This window comes from Limulus polyphemus, unplaced genomic scaffold (assembly GCF_000517525.1).
Source record: "Limulus polyphemus unplaced genomic scaffold, Limulus_polyphemus-2.1.2 Scaffold4905, whole genome shotgun sequence".
Taxonomy (NCBI): domain Eukaryota; kingdom Metazoa; phylum Arthropoda; class Merostomata; order Xiphosura; family Limulidae; genus Limulus; species Limulus polyphemus.
The window spans coordinates 17,905-36,457 of NW_013670515.1; the positions used below are offsets into that span (position 1 = coordinate 17,905).

An 18,553-nucleotide genomic window follows, 5' to 3' on the forward strand; every position below is an offset into this window, starting at 1 on the left:
AGACAGCCCTGGTGTAGCTTTGCGCGAAATTCAAAAAACAAACAAACAATTTCTTCTTTGCGCATTGTCCACGTCTCGCATTATGTTGCCACATTCAAGACATTTCTCTATTATTATGTTCTTCAGTTTCCTTTTCAAATTGGTTAGTTTAATAGTATCTTTGTCTTTCTGAAGGTTTCTTTGGCCATTTTAATTCTTGTTCTTATTTCTTTAAAACACCAACATCTCATGTGATAAGCCTACTTAAATAGCAAAACTGTTACTTCCTCCAGCGTTTTACCTTTGACATTAAAGTTTAGTTTCCAACTTATTTCCTTGATACCTTCATCACTTTAGTCTTTTTCATGTTTATTCCAATTGTAAAATGTTTTGCTGCTTCGTTTAGTTTCGTAACTAAAAGTCACAGCCGTTCTTCTGTATTAACCAACACCGCCTTATCATCTTCAACTCTGCAAGATCTCACTATTTGCCTTCCAATCAGTAAGATTTTTCCATTATTCTTATATTATTGCCTCTACGTAGACATTGAAAAATATTGGTGGTAATATTCATTCCTACCTTAAACCTCCTTCTTATTAGTACATAATCTAATTCACTTTCAGTTATTCTAACTGTTGCTGTCTGACCCACGTACAAAGTCGTTATCAACTATCTTTCCTGCTAACTCAAATCATTCCAAGTACAATTGAATAAGGTATTCCAATTTACTCTGTCAAATGCTTTCTCAAATTAATGAAACAGATAGACATGTTTTCGTTAAATTCCAAGCCCCTTTCACAGGTAGTTCTCTTTACTTCAATCGCTTCTATTTTTGCATATCCTTTCCGAAACCTAAATTGAGTCTTTATAATGTATGCTTCTGCTTTCTTAGACTGAACAAATTTTGTCATGATTTTTTTACACGTGTGCTAACTATATCAGGCTAACTTTTCTAAAATCTGACAGGTCATTTTCATTTGGTTTCTTTCGAAATGGTATCACTATTGATTTCTTAAAGTCTGATAGCCATTCGCCTCTCTCATACAGCTTGTTGCAGAGTGTGGTGGTCAAGTCATTTATTTTTCTAATAGTTTTTATTATTTTTGAAGGGATTCTGTTGATACCTTCTGTATTCATACCTTTGATTACAGTAACTATTTCACTTTTAATGATAGCATGAGTCTCGGATTCTTTGTCCACAATTTCCTCTTCTTCTGTTTCAAGTCTATGTGGATTTTGTTCCTAATCGTAGAGCTCTTCAATATACTCTATAAACTTTTTTTTGACTTTTCCTGCTTCCTCTACTTGTGTGATACTACTTACACCAGTTTGTCGTTTTCTTGTGATTTGTTTTACAATATTTTACAGTACGTCCAATCTTCCTTCTCTATTCCATTCCTCTAATTATCGACATTCTCTATCTTACCAAATTTCTATTGTTTTACCAATTTCTTTCTTAGTTCATTGTTCATTTTCCTGCATACCTTTTTCCTTCTCAGATGTTGACATTCTTCCGTCTCCTTCTCTAATCCTTTTTTCCCAGAACTTCTAGCTTCTAGCTGTCTTTCTTACGATGTATCTTAGGAGTATTCTATTCTTCACATCACTTGTTCACTCAAGTCTCACCACATAATGATCGACAACATAAAATAATTTTATGCTTAATTACACTTTCCCTGTGCGAACAAGTAACTGCTAAGTATATTGTTTCAACAGGAAACTGTCAAACAACTCCATCGGGTATGACAATAATCTCAAACGTACAGCAAATGTGATGTAGAAAAATTTTACGCACAACAATATTTTAAAGTATTGTCTCAATCGTGTTATAATAAGTAATGTACGAAGGTGTTACAAATGTATATTTTAAAACTTACCTTTCAGTAACACTTTCACGTCTGTGTTAACAGTAGATTATTTGACAAAATATATTACGTATATAGACTTGGTGAGTATAGTTTGATATCTTATAAAGGAATTCATTATCATTGTACAACGTCATTTCATATGAGAAACGTTAAAAATGCAGTAACTAGATCAAAAATAAACATACATTCTTTAAAATTTAAACAGTTTTGAAACAGGTGAAATAAAAAAAAAGCATTTTTCATAAAACCGCGTCGTTAACGTAAATTAACAACAACCATATATAAAGAATTATAACTATAAAATAATATTCTCTTTACTTTTCTGTTATATCCAGAACCATATATTCAATCCTTTCATGACCGAATGTCTCCTTGGCGAAGTCCACAAGTGCTGACTGAACATCAACGGCAATAATCTTGGTGACGTTTGGACAGTGTGATAAAAGTATGTTTTTAGTGACGTCGCCTGGGCCACATCCAAAGTCTAAGACAACATCCCAGTTAGACCCAGTCATTTTCGAGACGTAATGTGATAGTCTTGAATCTATACATTCTAAAACATTTCCTGGTCTATTCGAACAATACTGGGCTGGTTTTGTATTCATTCTATAAAAAAAATGGAAGTTTCGCTGTGTCAAAACTTCATATTAATAATATATAAATACTGTCCTTCAGTTTTTATGTAGCTTATATTAATAATGGTATATTTTTCAAAGTAAATTGCATGTTTCACTCTTTTTACTCACAGAACATGTAGATCATTTATAATAAAATAATCATGGTTAAAAAGTGGTAGAATGGATGTACGACAGTCTTAAACCCTCACAAACATATAATTGGCCTTGTCAAAAACAAAATCTATGTAAATCCATTTCAAAATTAGTTCCCACTCTGAAGCCCACTAGATTTTATTCTTCTTTATATTTAGCTCAAAGCTCCACAATGGATTATGTGCACTCTGTCCTCCACGTTGAAATCCACTCCCAGATTTTAGATTTTTTAAGTCAGGAAATTTGGCGCTGCCCTTCCTGGGTTTTGATGCTTTTTGAAGAACGTGATTACGACATATTTGATCTAACTTTATTATACGTAGAAATAAGCTAATTTTTACAAACAGTTTTACCATCTTATACCAGCTTAAAATTTGAATACCAACATTCACCAATTGTAACAGATCCATTAAGAGTTCATAGAAATGTTTTATGTATCTTAAATTGAAGTGTTTTTGATGTAGATATTGCTAGAAACTTGAATCGATTTCACATCTGTATGTCAGTAGTTTTTGTTTGTTTGTTTGTTTTGTTATATTTTGTGAAACCAAGATGTACAATGAGCAATTTTAGCGTTACAGGAATTCAAACTTACCCCTGAGCCACTGTAGTGGGCATTGTAACAAAGAAACCTGATTCTAGGTAAGTAAAAACAAATATTTTACCAGTCATTTGAAAACAATCTGTTTGCCCAGACTAGATATAGTTCCATACTAACTGAGGACAAATATAAAAAAAATAAAAAATACTCTCTGCTACGAAACAATAGCATAGTGTTCCTAAGCCTCGAGCGCCTGACCTTAGGAAAGGTTAAAATTAATTTAAAATAAAACAGTACCTGTAATTGGTGTATTAATGTTTTTAACGTCTAGAAGGTTTCACTTATGTTCGTATAACTTAACGTACCCAATATTTATAAAAGTAGATAAATAACGACAAATACAGACACAACAGCCTAACACTAACAGTAACATTTAAATTCCTCCTTCAACTTTCAAAATGAGTCCACAAAACTTGCATATTAGCTTTAACTGTCGGACTGCATACGATTGTCATATTTCCATTAGGAAACAAATAACCTGGACTTTTACAATAAACCTGAAACAAGCCCAACCTTCCCAATGCTTTATTTTTTGTCACGTGAACATTAAACTAATAATCATTTTGAACAATTAAACAGTTTATTCTTTAAAATAGTCAATAAAAAGGCACACTTTTTTATGACACAAAAGAAGTTACAAGTTACTATATTATAAAAATTACACAGGTAACCCTAAATTCATAGCATTATACTTCAGGGCACAAGCACTATATATAAGTGGTGCAATTGGAAATAAATTACTTGTAGAACCCAAAACGAGGGTTTAATGTCGAGTAGTATATATGTAAGTAGAATGTGTGCGTGCGTGTGTGTGTGTGTGAGGAGGGAGGGGGAGTATTCTATTGCCTTTCGGAGTACTGGGGTTTTGCAAAGACATTTCAGCCAGTTCATCTTGCCTTTCATATATTTTCTGGATCAGCTACTTGATGTCAAGTTTGTGTGATAGCTATAAGTAGATTAACGAGTCTTCAAACAGTAAATACCCTCCTTACCTCCCCCCCCTAACTCTAACAGAAAAATGAAAAGCTACTTTTAATGAAATTCACAAATTAAGTGGTAGTCATTGAACGTCTTCTTGCCTCGGTTACCACCCGATTAGTTTGAAAATATGGAGTGCTCAATCACTGATATAAAGTCAATCAACCTGTTGCGTAAGTCATAAAAACAGGATGGGATTTAAAGTGTAATCAGGATCATGCAGTTAGAATGTGTTTAGGCTTTGCGTCGGTAAATGGTATTGAATTTGTCATGCGCTTTAGCTATATTGTTTATTTTCATCATAATTGACAACAACAAGCCTGGATTATAATAAAAAGTAACAAAGCGAAATTATAAGCGACTGCGAAAATGGACAAGCTCAATTTGACGGTTGTAATGCGGAACTGACAACACTTACACGCTAAGCTTTGATACTATAACTATCCTAACCTCGTGTAACCTTAACTTAAATATTAAAGTTTGGATCATATGAAATTATCCTAACTAACTTATTTAAATCAAAGATTAACTACTACTTACTTTAAAGCTTTATTTTCTGAATCCTTACATTCACACTCAAGAAACACGACCGTGTCCAAGACCACGAGTTTCAATCTCTGCGCGACCTTTCGACCAGTTCATTAAATATAACTTCAGTTTTCTACCTTATTCGTTACAAAACGAGAACCCCAGCCAATCAAAAATCGTCTTTTTTAATGTTCTTTCGTATTAACTGATGTTGTAGTTTCATATCAACAAAAGTGTAATTATAAGTGTACTTCTTCAAACGTTTGAGTCGGTAGATACTTAAGTTTACATTCTAATCTACATACAGCTTTTTTCGTTAGATCCCACTAGCTGTTAAATATAAATTAATATCCATAGAAATTCTGAAGGGTTAACTGATGAGCAAGGAAAAAAAGTATACTGATTAATAAATTTTAATTAACATATTACCCTAATAAAACAACATATCTACCACATTATAATGCTTGTTTTTCTATTATTTGCATGGTTAGTAGGTTATATAAACATCTAAGTCTAGTTTTATTTAATGAAGTTTTTGGCTAGATGTCAATAAATTTATACACTTAGTTTCAGCTGTTTACATGAAGTAACTAATTATCTAGAACGATTTCTATTTATTCTATGTTAGATTGCCTGTGTGTGTTATTAGTTGTGTGAATCATATCGCAATATTTTGCAATTATTAATTTTATTATATCATCTCCGTTTCTAGCATATTCTCCCGGTGAGGCAAAAATATATTTATGGACTTATAACGCTAAAATATGGTATTTTATTCATTCAGTGAACATAGAAGGTAGTTCGATATAGCTTTGCTCTCAAAGAAACAAAATAATTCGCTAATTGATGGGCTACTGCAGTTAGGTCGGTATGAGAGTGTTTTTGTTTGTTTCGTCTTCATGTGCTTGAATTGTGTGTTTTTGTTTTTACACTGTATCAGAACCCACAATCACATGGGATGTTTTAATTGGTGTTTTCGTTCTACATGGTATCTTTAGCTGGTCTTGTATGTTCTAATTGCGATTGTATTGTGTTATGGTTTCTGAATACTGTTCTGACTTTATGTTGTTTACATATCCTGTCTGTGTTTTCAGATCGACCTTTTATATAAGGGAATGTGCTGTGTCTGTAAACGTATTCCTGCTTAACCTTGGTGTTTATCTTTGTCAAGTGTATCCAACTCGTTAATGGCCCTTTTTATAAATCGGCTGGTACACTACACATCGCACATTCTCAAGCTACCAGATCCCATGAGAATGATAAGTAGTCAAAGACATGTTGTAGGTACCTGGATGCAAAAACAATAGATGTTAGTTCATAGTTAAAATTTTTAATTTGCACTTGAAATAATGCATGAGCTATTACTGTCAACATTTATAGTATTGAGCAGACTTTTGTAAGCATGCATGTTTAACAACAACAAAATCGCGAATTAAAAATACCTGTAACATTTCAATATAAAATGTATTATCCTGTCTGAGAAATTGAAAACACTTGTGTCTGCTAGTTTCGTCAAAGTGGTTTTCTTTTGTGAAAATATTTTAAAAACCTGCATTTTTCCAAATATACGCTTGTTTGTTTGTTGTTGTTTTTAATACATAGAACTATACCAAGATCCAACAATTTTAGTGAAGAAAAGATGAGTTAGAAGCCTAATCAATTCTTTGATTTCCTACTAACTCTGTAACAGACTAGTTTCGCCGAATTCACGACTCATCAGTGATGCTTGAAAGAGCGAAGCAATATTTACCTTTCTATTGTCATTTCACTATAGTCTATAGGACTTCTGGGCCAGCAGAGGGTTACAACTGAAAAGAAAATGCTGATAATGTTTTGAACATTTGTCGAGCATCATTTCATACTCTTCATTTTTCAATTTGGAATCTATTTCAGTTCAATGAAAGGGAAACCTGTCCATCCATTATACATTGCCACTACATTCTGAAGTTTTACTTCATGGCCAAAGAGAGAATTTGAAATGAAGTGAGGTATGAGGGAAAAACACCTTCAAGCAGGATAAGTATACTGGGGCAGGTTTTTCAAAGAGCAAACAACTTGTCCTTGAACTCCCTCTGGAAGGAACATCTCATACTTCAGCAAGAATGACATTGTGAGTCAGGAAGTAGTATGTGATATATATACGATAACAAGCTTATTAAAATGATGAAGGATATTTGGAAATTTATTGCAATCATACAGTTCCAGGGTTGGATTGGGTAGCTTTATTCTGAAAATCACAAATATATCATTGCGTTCTAACACCATACGTCTTTCACAAAACCATGGTACGATGATAAATGTACGCCTTATAAGAATAGAGGACAAAAGATTGATTCAAACCATAAATGACTCCAGTTAGAAACAGAAGAAGGCTGAATCATTGTGACTGTTGGAAAGTGGGTCTTCTTTGTAAGATGGTTATCAAAGGTGGCACAAAAATACTTAACTGCGGTCAATATAAGTGTCATATATAACATGTGTGACATGTTATATACGAACATTAAAGAGATCAGGGTTTCGGTAGATGGTAGATATTTATTTTCGATTGGATCAAACAGAATAGCTATGTTATGATTGGTATTGAATGTAGGACACAAGTGACTGAACCAAATAAGGAAACGATTGATTGTTGTTTGTAAAACCCTGTTTAACGTGACCATGGACAAGCAGGTAGCCACTTTGGCAGTATCACCAGCTTACTTAAAATATTTTACTTGTGGCCAATAGGTTTGCTTGTTTGTAATTAAGCACAAAGCTTCACATTGGGCTTGCTGTGCTTTGTCTACCACGAGTATCGAAACCTGGATTCTAGCGTTGTAAGTCCGCAGAAATACCACTGTGCCACTAAGAGGCTGGCCTATTGGAAAAATACAGGATATACAGAAGAGGTGACAGAACTGATCCTTGTGGAAGACCTGCGTGGAGGATAAAGGGTCTTGAGAATATGCCTTTGAGAGAAATGAAGTTTAAACTTGTAAGGAATGTATTTTTGAACACGAAAATAATAAAGTCAAATAGACATAGAACAAAGCTTGAAAATAAAACCACGATGCCAGATCACATCAAAAACCTTTTCAAGCTTAAAAAAGATCTTACAAAAAGATTGATTCGTGTTACAATTATTATTTATTGTTTCTGCGAGGCAGAGAAGTTTATACTGTGTAGAAAAAGATGTAACAAAATCTATGTGGGAATAGGTTATGGACTGCAAGACATTCGTGTAGATGCTTAACAAGGATATGTTCAAAGGTGGTACTAAATACATTGACGGAGACTTACTGCATTTCTAAAAGTGTAAGTAAAATACACTGTGAACAAGACTTAAGCAGAAAGAACTTCCTTGGAGTACGGCATAGATGTTTATAAATAATTCTATCCAGGCCTGGTGCAGTATTACACTTATCCTATACAGCTAGATTGATATCAGCCACAGCTGTTGGACCATTTGTGAATAAATGTTATTGGAGCAGAGGTATTATCTATGATCAGGTAAATGGATGAGTATAACTGGTCAGTCAATAATTTAAATCAATACAAGTGTCCAGAGGAACTTGGAAAATTCCTTCTGCCATTTGAGACTGTTACTGCGAGAATATATTTACTTAATGTAAGTTGAATACACATCTAATGACAATTGGAGAAAGACTAAGCCTCTGGATCGAGAATAATCACGAAATAAAGAAGAGTAAATGAGGGGTAATTACATTGATTGATGGTGTAATGGAGGTTTCTTATTGTGGGAATATCCTGGGAATTGGCTGAATTATATAAAGTTTCAAACTTATTAGCAAAAGAGCTGATACGTTGATGAGAAGCTAGTTCTACAATTATATCCTGCAGAACATTGTAGAGATGAATCTGGTAAGAAGGCCAGTCTACATCTCAATAGCTCAAAGAAGCCTTTTGAATCACTTTTCTCACATATGTATTTCTAAAGTATCACCGAATTAGAATTGGAAGATAATCCCTACCAAATGGATGAGTAATGAGAAGTTTTATTAGTGAAACCAAATTTACCGATATCACAACAACATTAGGAATGGTATTAGATTCAAGACGACTACCGTATGAAAGGAACAAATGAGATCGAGTAATATTGTCCAGAGTAGAATGAATATGATGTTATTCAGAAGGAGATTTACTGAGATGATTAATAGTGATCATAACAGTATAGATGAAAATATCAATCTATGTATAGGAAGAAATCATGAAGCAGAGGATCTCCACTTCGAATGTAGATAGTAGCGAGAATAATGACACAATATGCAACATATAGAGTAAATATGAGGTATATAAGTAACTTCTGGCCCAGCTGCAGTCTATATATTCGAACTGGAAAAGTAATTGTATTACATTCCACAACCCTCCCCCATTCTAATGCCCATGGGATTGTAATTGTGATGTAAGATTTAACTAGATAATCTGGCAGTTTGAGATAGTTTAAATAATATGTCACTGTGAAGGAAGCAGTTAATTAAGTTGGTACACAGAAGTTATTCCAAGAGTGATAATTCTGGTGTAATGAAAGAATGTTGATGAAAAGAAAATTGGACAATTTGTCTCACGTCGCTTGGTCATCTTAATCTCCATTAAGGTCATAACTGAAAATGAGTATTACGTCCAGAATATGTGAGCTGCATACGAATTTCAAAAATATACGATGTTGTGTGATTGATGTTGTCCATGACTAGTGGACGTTGATACGGATGGATATTCTGTATAGCAATAGCTATGAAATGCAGGATATCTTAAATGGTTAGGGACTGAGTGATAGAATTGTTAGGTGGTGTCATTGGGTCTACGGTACAAAGAGGAACAACTGTTGTAGAATCATAAGATTTCATCAAATGTCTCCATGGACATTTATAAGAAAATGCAAGGTGATTCTCCCAATATGTATTACAAGCAGATGTAGAATCCACTCTACTGCATGATCAAGCAATATGAAAGGCTCTTGAATGTGGACAAACAGAATTGTTAGAGCATTTAGCAGCAGGATGGGTATTAGAGATGAGTCATTTTCAAAATGAAGTTGTTATGGAGGCAGTGACCTAGAAACGTCAATTCGAAGATACTATTTATATGTTTTTGCCATGCTGGAGAAGATACTCAATAGCATCACAGCTCTCAGTGGGGATCCATATCATGTATATTAGACCATGTGAGTTTTAAATTCAAACTATTCATCAAACAGTTGTGCCATCTGTCAACATTTTGGAAAGTACTTCTTTCTCAGTAATGGAGAGATACACACCACGGATCACGTAGAAATGTAGTGGAGTACGATGAGGTGCAGGTTTTGCTTTCCTATAAATGTTTCAGACTTCAGAATAATAGTGTTAACCCCCAAAGTAGCAATGCCAATCTTCTTACAAACTGTATTGTATACAATATGGAATTAATTAATTTCATGATCATTCCATTATGTTTTGATATTATCTGCTGTATGTCAGCACTGAGGCAGTACTTATATATTTCCAAAAATAAAGAAGGAGGTGTATATAAAACTTGGAAAACACGTGAGTGATGATAAAAGACTAAGCAATGAGTTAGTGTCCATTTGGAGAGAATGTAAAGAAATACATCAAGGCTTAACTCTTTCCAAGAATAACTTTTATCAACAACTAAATGTTGAATTCCTCCTATCAGTTTAATGAATTCAGATTTGAATAAAAGCATTTAAGCTGAATAATGGTATATAGTTTTACATTGGCTAATAACTATAAGCTTGTAAGATTGGCTCAATACTTACTGTCTATTTATGTAGTGATTCTTGTGTGATTTCATCCCTGCTTTTTTCTGTACTTTTTGGCATTGCCATCCCTACATAACACTTAGTTTTGCAAGTTTTTATATTACTTGTTTCCTCTCTTTTTTTTAAACAATTTCATTGAAGTAGGTTAATAAGTGAACATTTGTTTTATTTTATAATTCAATAGTAATATATAATATTATCGTCATATCAGTTTCTTTAATTTCGGATTGCACTAGAAACCAGTAAATCTGGAATTGTTCCTCAAGGATGATACAAGTACGCCAGACCGACGAGAAGGGGATAAAACCCACGCATTCCAATTTCACCCTGACTCAATGCATAGAATCAATTCCACCACATGCTATGGACATATAGATTAATAGGGAAGAGATCATACTGATCCCAGGCCAGAAGTATGATACACACAGCGGCCACACTCAGCCCCAATAAAAATTTGAACACAAACAGACTGCTAAATAATGTATTGTTTTGATAATTAAGAAGCTGGTGTTTTTAAACTCAGACATTAATAGCATGTACACAGATCTGTCAGTTGCATAAATACTTGATCTTCTTGATACCTTGAATATTAATTTAGATTATTCTATATTTATTTTTACTGAAACTATTTTGATAGATATGTTTGTGCAATTAAAAGTCACAAACGGTTGTTATATAAGAACAATTTGTTTTGTCATCTAGAGAACAGAAATGAAGCTGTTATTTATGAAACATGGAGATAATACATGCTTATAAACTGAACTCATTGCTAAGTAGTGGTTTTTCTTTTTATTATTTCCCCACAAAAACACATTTGGTAGAAGAACAGAATGATATTAGTTTTACAAGCTGTGAAACACTCGATCATAGCAATTATCATGCTTAGTGATAAATCATCTAAATGTTCAGTAACTTCTTTCTTATCTGTATCACATTAATTGTTGTTAATAATTAAGTTATTTAAGTATATTTTGTGTTTATGTATTATGTTTTTAAAACTATTTATACATTTTCTAAACAGAATTATTCTTAAGTTATCTTTTTTTTGCTCCATTTAAGTAACATTTTAAAGAATGATGTATTAATTCTTTGTTTGATACGTTTATATTAATCTGAAATCAATGTATAAAAATAAATTATCATAGTAAAAATAAGAGAGTGAAAGAAAAGGTTGTGATGAAATAATGTCTTTGGGTGTTTGTTTTTATTTTGTAAAAATCGTCATTGTAATTTTAAAATGGTTTTAATAAGAAGTATTAAAGATATGTCATTTTTATATCATGTTTTGTGGATAAGTAAAGAATTTCTGTAACATATTAATTAAGAGGTATGCTGAAACGTGTATTCATAATTCAGCATATATATCATTTGTGTATTTACAAACATGTTTATTTTTGTTATCTTAAAACAATTTCTAATTTTTAAGATGTCATGACAATGGAGCAAAATATTTGACAAAAACTCCTCTTTCCTTGCCCTTCATTATATTAAATATTGTAGCACATTTCCGAAGCTACTTCGAAATATATTGAAACCAGTTCCATATGCGAACTTTCGATACATTTCGAACAAATCTTCAAATCCTGTAAAATATTCGTATTATTTTAAATCCCATTCACGTCGGAAATTTTTGGGCACTACAGAAAGAAAAGTATTTATTTGCAAAACGTATCCACAAATGTACATTCTACAGTACATCTAGTCAAAATAAGGTACTCTAGCATTATTCTAATCAGAACCAATAATCTATCAAAGTCTAACTTTTTTACATTTCAAGATATAACTTACAATTATGTATATATATATATTCGATATATATATACGTGTGGTGTGTGTGTGTGTGTGTAAGTGAATGAAACCAAAAAACAACCGGAGATATAACCTCATAGCTAGCTACGGCCATGAACCCAAAGCACATATAGAACATCTCTAAAGTAAACAAAAATAAGACTTGAAAATTATTATTATTTTGTACAGGACGATCGACGTGTTTGTTTGTAGAACAGTGGATTTACTGTCACATTTCATGAGCCTCAATAACCATTTCTGGTTTGTTTGTTTGTAATTAAGTGCAAAGCTACACAATGGGCTATATGTGCTCTTCCCAACACGGGTATTGAAACCCAGTTTCTAGCATTGTAAGTCTGCAGACATACCACTGTATCACTGGGAGGCATCACTTCTGGCATTGAGATCATGTATTTCAGCACAATTGTATTTATTATTTCGGTCACATAGATAGATAGATATATAGAAGGTCACGCCATTGCTCCATTATAGTAAGATGAATAAATTGTTACAAATTTTCAGGCGTTAGTTTTTACTTCTTAAATTATTTTTAGAAGTAGCTTATATATAAACCTTGCTAATAGTAGCTGTGAAAAAAATATATTTTAATAACAAATGGAATATTTTTCTAAGGCTTTGGTTCATTTATTTCGAATATTCGCGTGAAGCTAAACACGTCACATGGTAACCAAACTCATGAAACCAGGGGTATGACCACCAGTATAGGGTGTGGGGGTAGAGGATGAGCAGAGACTCATTAGAGAATTTTTCTAACCCAAAAGCAGAATTAACCGCCATCCAAATGAAGTACTCGTATCTGGAAGTGTGAAGTTTGTTTTGTTGTTTAGCAGTATCAAGACTCAAACTCAAGATTTTTGGGTCACTAATGTAAAACATTATTAGGTCTCGCTTGGGAATTTTAATTGTAAATTTGTAAATTAAAAGTCATTTACCTTTATAAAAATTTCATTGGAAGTATTATCTCACAAGTAATATATATAAATAATCTTGTGGTAATCTTTAGGTTATTTTCACCACACAAACAATGCTGGAAGCCATTTATAACAATAACATTGGATAACCAATGTTGCCTACATAATAAGGAATTTGATGTCTTTCTTTCCAAATAAATACTATTTGAAGCTATCTTATTACATGCAAAATTCTATAGATATTTTTAAAATGCAATTATCTGTTCAGGACACTAGTTTTGTAACTAAGTTGAAGCCTTTCTTCTGTGTTAGCCAGCATTGCCTTCTCATCTGCAACTCTGCAAGATTTCACTATTTGTCCTCAAATTCTAAACACTGACAACAAAAATTTGCAAATTTAAATTAATTTCAAACGGTTTCAAAAAATAAACTAATGATTGCTACCCATTTAACAATTGTTTTTCTGATTCCATACACTATCAACCGTCAAATCTCACGAATCTGACACCCTCTAATAGACGAGAACGCATAAATGTGATATGCCGCTGAAAAGGCTGTTGGTGTATTACACAGGACTATTAAATGGCAGTCGTTTACTCTGTTCTTTAGTAAGCGTTTACTGATAACTCGCGCGATTTTAGACTGCGTCACCGTTTTCCAAAAGAAAGTCTGTTTTGGCGCTTTTTGACTACGTGTGAGATAAAGAGAAAAATAACCGAAACTCTAACATATGGACCAGGACTTAAGCCTTAATATTAGTTAACTACCATTTAATGAAATTCAGTCGCGAGTTTATACTTTCCAAGTATCAGTGGAACATTAACTTGATTAATTATTTGTATTTACCTAAAATATGAATCACTGAAGAAAAGTTTAAATTTTATGATTAATAACAGGAACTGTATAGTGGTCAATGCCATTATCTTTATGTGTTCTGTCCTTAGGTGGGTTCGAGGTGCAGTTCTTCCCTCCATTTAGGCCTGTCTTTAGTTGCTATCTTCATCTTTCCATGAGCCCTTCCTTGTTGGACATCATCTATTATTATCATCCTTCCTCTTGATCTTCTTCCAAGGATTTGTTTGAAGTTAAGCACAAAGCTACACAAATGACTATATGTGCTCTGCCCAACATGGGTATCGAAACCTGGTTTCTAGCGTTGTAAGTGCCACTCTCGATTGCCTCCTTCTTCAGGCCATTTCCTCTAAACACATGCCCAGTCCAAATGTTTATCCTCTTCATGACTGATGGGACAAGTCCACGTTATTCTCCTGCTTGTTGTAGAACCTCTTCATTTGTCATTCTTTCAGTCCAACTCGTTTTAATGATTTTTCACCAAATTCACATTTCCAAACCTTCCAGTCACTATGCCTTTTTATACACTGTCCACGTCTCGCATGTGTTGCCACACTTCAAATGTAGCTCCTTATTATACTGTTCTTCAGTTACTTCTCAAAGTGTTCAGTTAGTAACTTCTTTGTATTTCTGAAGGTTTCTTTGGTCGTTCCAGTTCTGGTTCTTATTTGTTTAAAACACCAACTATCTGATGTGTTAAACCTACTTAAGTAGTAAAACTCTTTTATTTCCTCCAACATTTTACTTTCAACAATGATGTTTAGTTTTCTACTTCCTTTCCTTGATACTCTCATCACTTTAGTTTTTTCATGTTTGTTTTCATTGTAAAACCATTTGCTGCTTTGTTTAGTTCTGTAACTAAAAGTCTTAGCCTTTTTTTCTGTGTTAGTCAGCACTGACTTAATTGTTATCTGTAACATTGCAAGCTGTCACTATTTGTTCTCTAATCGTTATTCCTTCAGTCATATTTTCCTACACTTCTTGATTCAATGCCTCTACACAGATATTGAAAAATGTTGGTAATAATATGCATTTCTGCCTTACACCTCCTTCCTATTAGTACATTATCTAAATCACTTTCAATTATTCTCATTGTTTCTACCTGACCCATGTACAAAACTGCAATCAACTTTCTATTGTTCCTGTTCACTCCAATCATTCCGAGTACATTGAATGAGGTGTTCCAATTTGCTCTATCAAATGTTTTCTCAAAATTAATGAAACAGATATATACCTTTTCGTTAAATTCAAAGCCCTTTCATAGTTTTCATTACATTCAATTGCTTCTCTTCTTCCAAATCCTTTCCGAAACCTAAATTGACCCTCTATAATGTAGACCTCTGCTTTGTTTTCAGTCCTTGATTGAATAAATTTTAGCATGATTTTTGACATGTGTGGTATCAGACTAACTGTTGTGAAACCTGAAAGGTCAATTACATTTGTTTTGTTTTTTGGGGTGGATTAGTGCCACTATTGATTTCATAAAGTCTGATTGCCATTCACCTCTCTCATACAGCTTGTTCTATTCTGCCTTCTCTGTCTTCATGACGTTGACTACTGCAACCCTTGTTTTCTCTGTCTACACTTTCCTCTTCTTTTATTCCTAGTCTATATGCTTTTTCTTAAGCTCTTCAATATATTTTTCCACTTTTCTTTGACTTTTCTGTTTCCTCTGCTTGTGTGATACCAGTTGCATTAGTCTCTTTCTTCTCCTAATACTGCATTTCAATTACCCTTAATGACTGCACAATAACACCATTTACTACATCTATCTTCTCTTAATTGTTGTCAAATGTTGGCGTGTATATTTAATTTATTACTATGTCTACTGGATGGGTTATCAGTTTGACAAGAAACAGTCTATCATTTCTTTGAACTAACTTGATAAAACCCTTTGCAATCTTTTCATCAAGCTATACTGCTACTCCACTCTCAATTTCCTGTAATCTGGTATTGATAACTTATCCTGCCACTATTGAAAGCTTCTTTATTCATCTACCGTATTTCAAAGAGTCCCAAAATGTTAATGTGGGCATGAAGCATCTCTTTCTTGGTGTTTTCTAATTATCCCACCCTCAACATTGTTCTAACATTCCATGTTCCAGTCTTGATTACAGTTCCTTTCTCTTTTCTCCAATAAAAATTTCGCTTGTTGAGGAACAAAGTCTTACTTCTTCCTCTGCTGAACACTTCTCCACATCAAATTGCGAGGCTATGTTTACATCATTTATTTCAAAAGAATTATTCTTGACATGTGCCACATTAGAAGAAAATGAACTGCTTTCCCTCTTACCTTTCTTGATGGATGCAGATTAATGTCACACCTAGGACTAGATCTGTTACAAACCCAGGCAATAGAAGAGTAGCTGTGGACTTGATTAGGCAACTAGCGCCTGTGTCTGACAAAGGCAACCGGTGTGCTGACAGTAATCAATTATGCAACACGTTATCTGGCAGCAATAGCACTGGTGAAGATAGAGACAGAAAGAGTGGCAGAAGCTCTACTGGAGATATTTTGTAGAGTAGGCTTTCCACGAGAAATCCTGAGTGACAGAGGGACCCAGTTTACTTCAAAACTTATGCAGGAAGTGTGCAGACTCATCAGTATTCGGTAGCTCTTTACCACCCCATGTAATGGTTTTTGTAAGAGAGTCAATGGTGTTTTAAGGAGCATGCTAAAGAAGATGTGCCAAGAAAGACCACGTGACTGGGACAGGTACTTCAAGGCTTATCAAGAAGTCCCACAAGCAAGTACAGGATTTTCACCCTTCGAGTTACTGTATGGAAGAACAGTACGAGGTCCGATGCAAATATTGGAAGAGCTATGAACGGGAGAAGAAGTCAGAAGTAAGAAACATATATCAGTATGTGTTAGACCTCAGAAACCGACTGGAAGAAGGTCAAGGATTGACGTTTCAAGTTCGAACACAAGGTCTTAGTTCTGCTGCCCAAATACCACAACAAACTCACACTGCAATTGAAAGGACCTTTTGAAGTCCAGGAAGTACTCAACAGAATGGATTACAAGGTGAATGTGAAGACCAAGATCTATCATGCCAATCTGTTGAAGAAGTATTTTAAAAGAGAAGAAGACTTAATGGGTGCGGCTATTGAAATAGAGGTGGATGTTGCAGGTGTGGTCATCATGTATGAAAAACCAGAAGACAGTGATTTTGTCTTAGAATATGAGGACTTACTGACTTAAGACTATTAGGTGGAGATGAGACATTAGAAGGCCTACTATGCCAGTATGGAGATATCTTCATGGTTAAACCAGGAAAGACAGACCTTGTGCAACATAAGATTGAGACTACAACCAGAGATCCAGTCAAAGTGAAGCCCTATCAGATGATTTATGCAATGAGAAACCTGATAAACCAGAAAGTTGAGGCAATATTGGAAGCCAGAATCATCAATCCTTCAAATTCAGCCTGCTATTCAACAGTTGTAATCACGAAGGAGATGGGTGGATCAAACCGTTTCTACATAGACTTCCGGTAGCCGAATCTCGTGACGAAGTTTGACTCCGAACCTATGGGCAACTCAGAGGCCATCATGGCAAAACTAGATGTGGCCAGATTATTTTCAAAGATCAAACTCAGTAAAGGTTATTCGCAAATCTCGATGGAGATGGGATCTAAAGAGAAGACAGCATTTGTGACACCAGGTGGATGTTACCAATTTAAGCAGATGCCATTTGGGTTAGTCAACCCAGCAGCAACATTCAACTGCATTATGAGGAGGAGGATGCGCAACACCACCAACATCGAGGAGTATGTGGATGACATTCTGACATACACTGCAAGATGGAAAGACCACCTGAGGAGACTGAGAGAGCTGTTCTGGCGAGTGAGGGCAGCAGGCCTCACTGTCAGACCATCCAAGTTCTACATTGGATATTCTGTGCTGAAGTTTGTTAGACATAAAGTTGGAGACCAAAATATAGCCATGGAAAAGAAAAAGATAATCCACATACAAAATACACCAGCTCAGATGACCAAGCAGCAAGTCAGATTCTTCCTAAGGCTAGTAGGATACTACCGGAAAATCATCCCAAATTATGCTGAAATTATTGTATCATTGACTGAACTGACCAAGAAAGGCTTGCCCAACAAGGTGAAGTGGGAACAACCATACCAGGTGGCATTCCAGAAATTAAAGAATATATTGGAGAGTTTGCCAATTCTTAGGATGCCAGACTTCAACAAACCATTCATTGTCCAGGCTGATGCTCCAAACATTGGAATTGGGACAGTACTCTTACAAGAACATAAACATGAACTGTTTCCCGTAACATATATAAGTAAAAAAAACTTTTAAGTAGTGGGAACTACTACTCCATAATTGAACAAGAGTGTCTAGCAATCATAGTTGCTATCCAGAAGTTCCAGAACTATCTATATGGGAAGGAGTTCCTCATCCAGACAGACCATCAACCTCTTGCATACATTCAGAGGTGCAAGGATTACGAGGTAGGCATTGTACCTTCAGATCTACAGGTT

At 34.3% G+C, this 18,553-nt stretch overlaps 1 protein-coding gene across 2 annotated transcripts in view; it reads right to left on the reverse strand.

Moving 5' to 3' along the window:
* LOC106471855 (juvenile hormone acid O-methyltransferase-like) overlaps window positions 1–18,553 on the reverse strand; it is a 32,616-nt gene that overhangs the window by 9,363 nt on the left and 4,700 nt on the right. For both annotated transcript variants that reach the window (XM_022400468.1, XM_013932478.2), the window contains exon 3: window positions 2,166–2,453. In XM_022400468.1, the coding sequence (XP_022256176.1) occupies window positions 2,166–2,453 (288 nt within the window). The remainder of the gene's footprint in view (window positions 1–2,165; window positions 2,454–18,553) is intronic.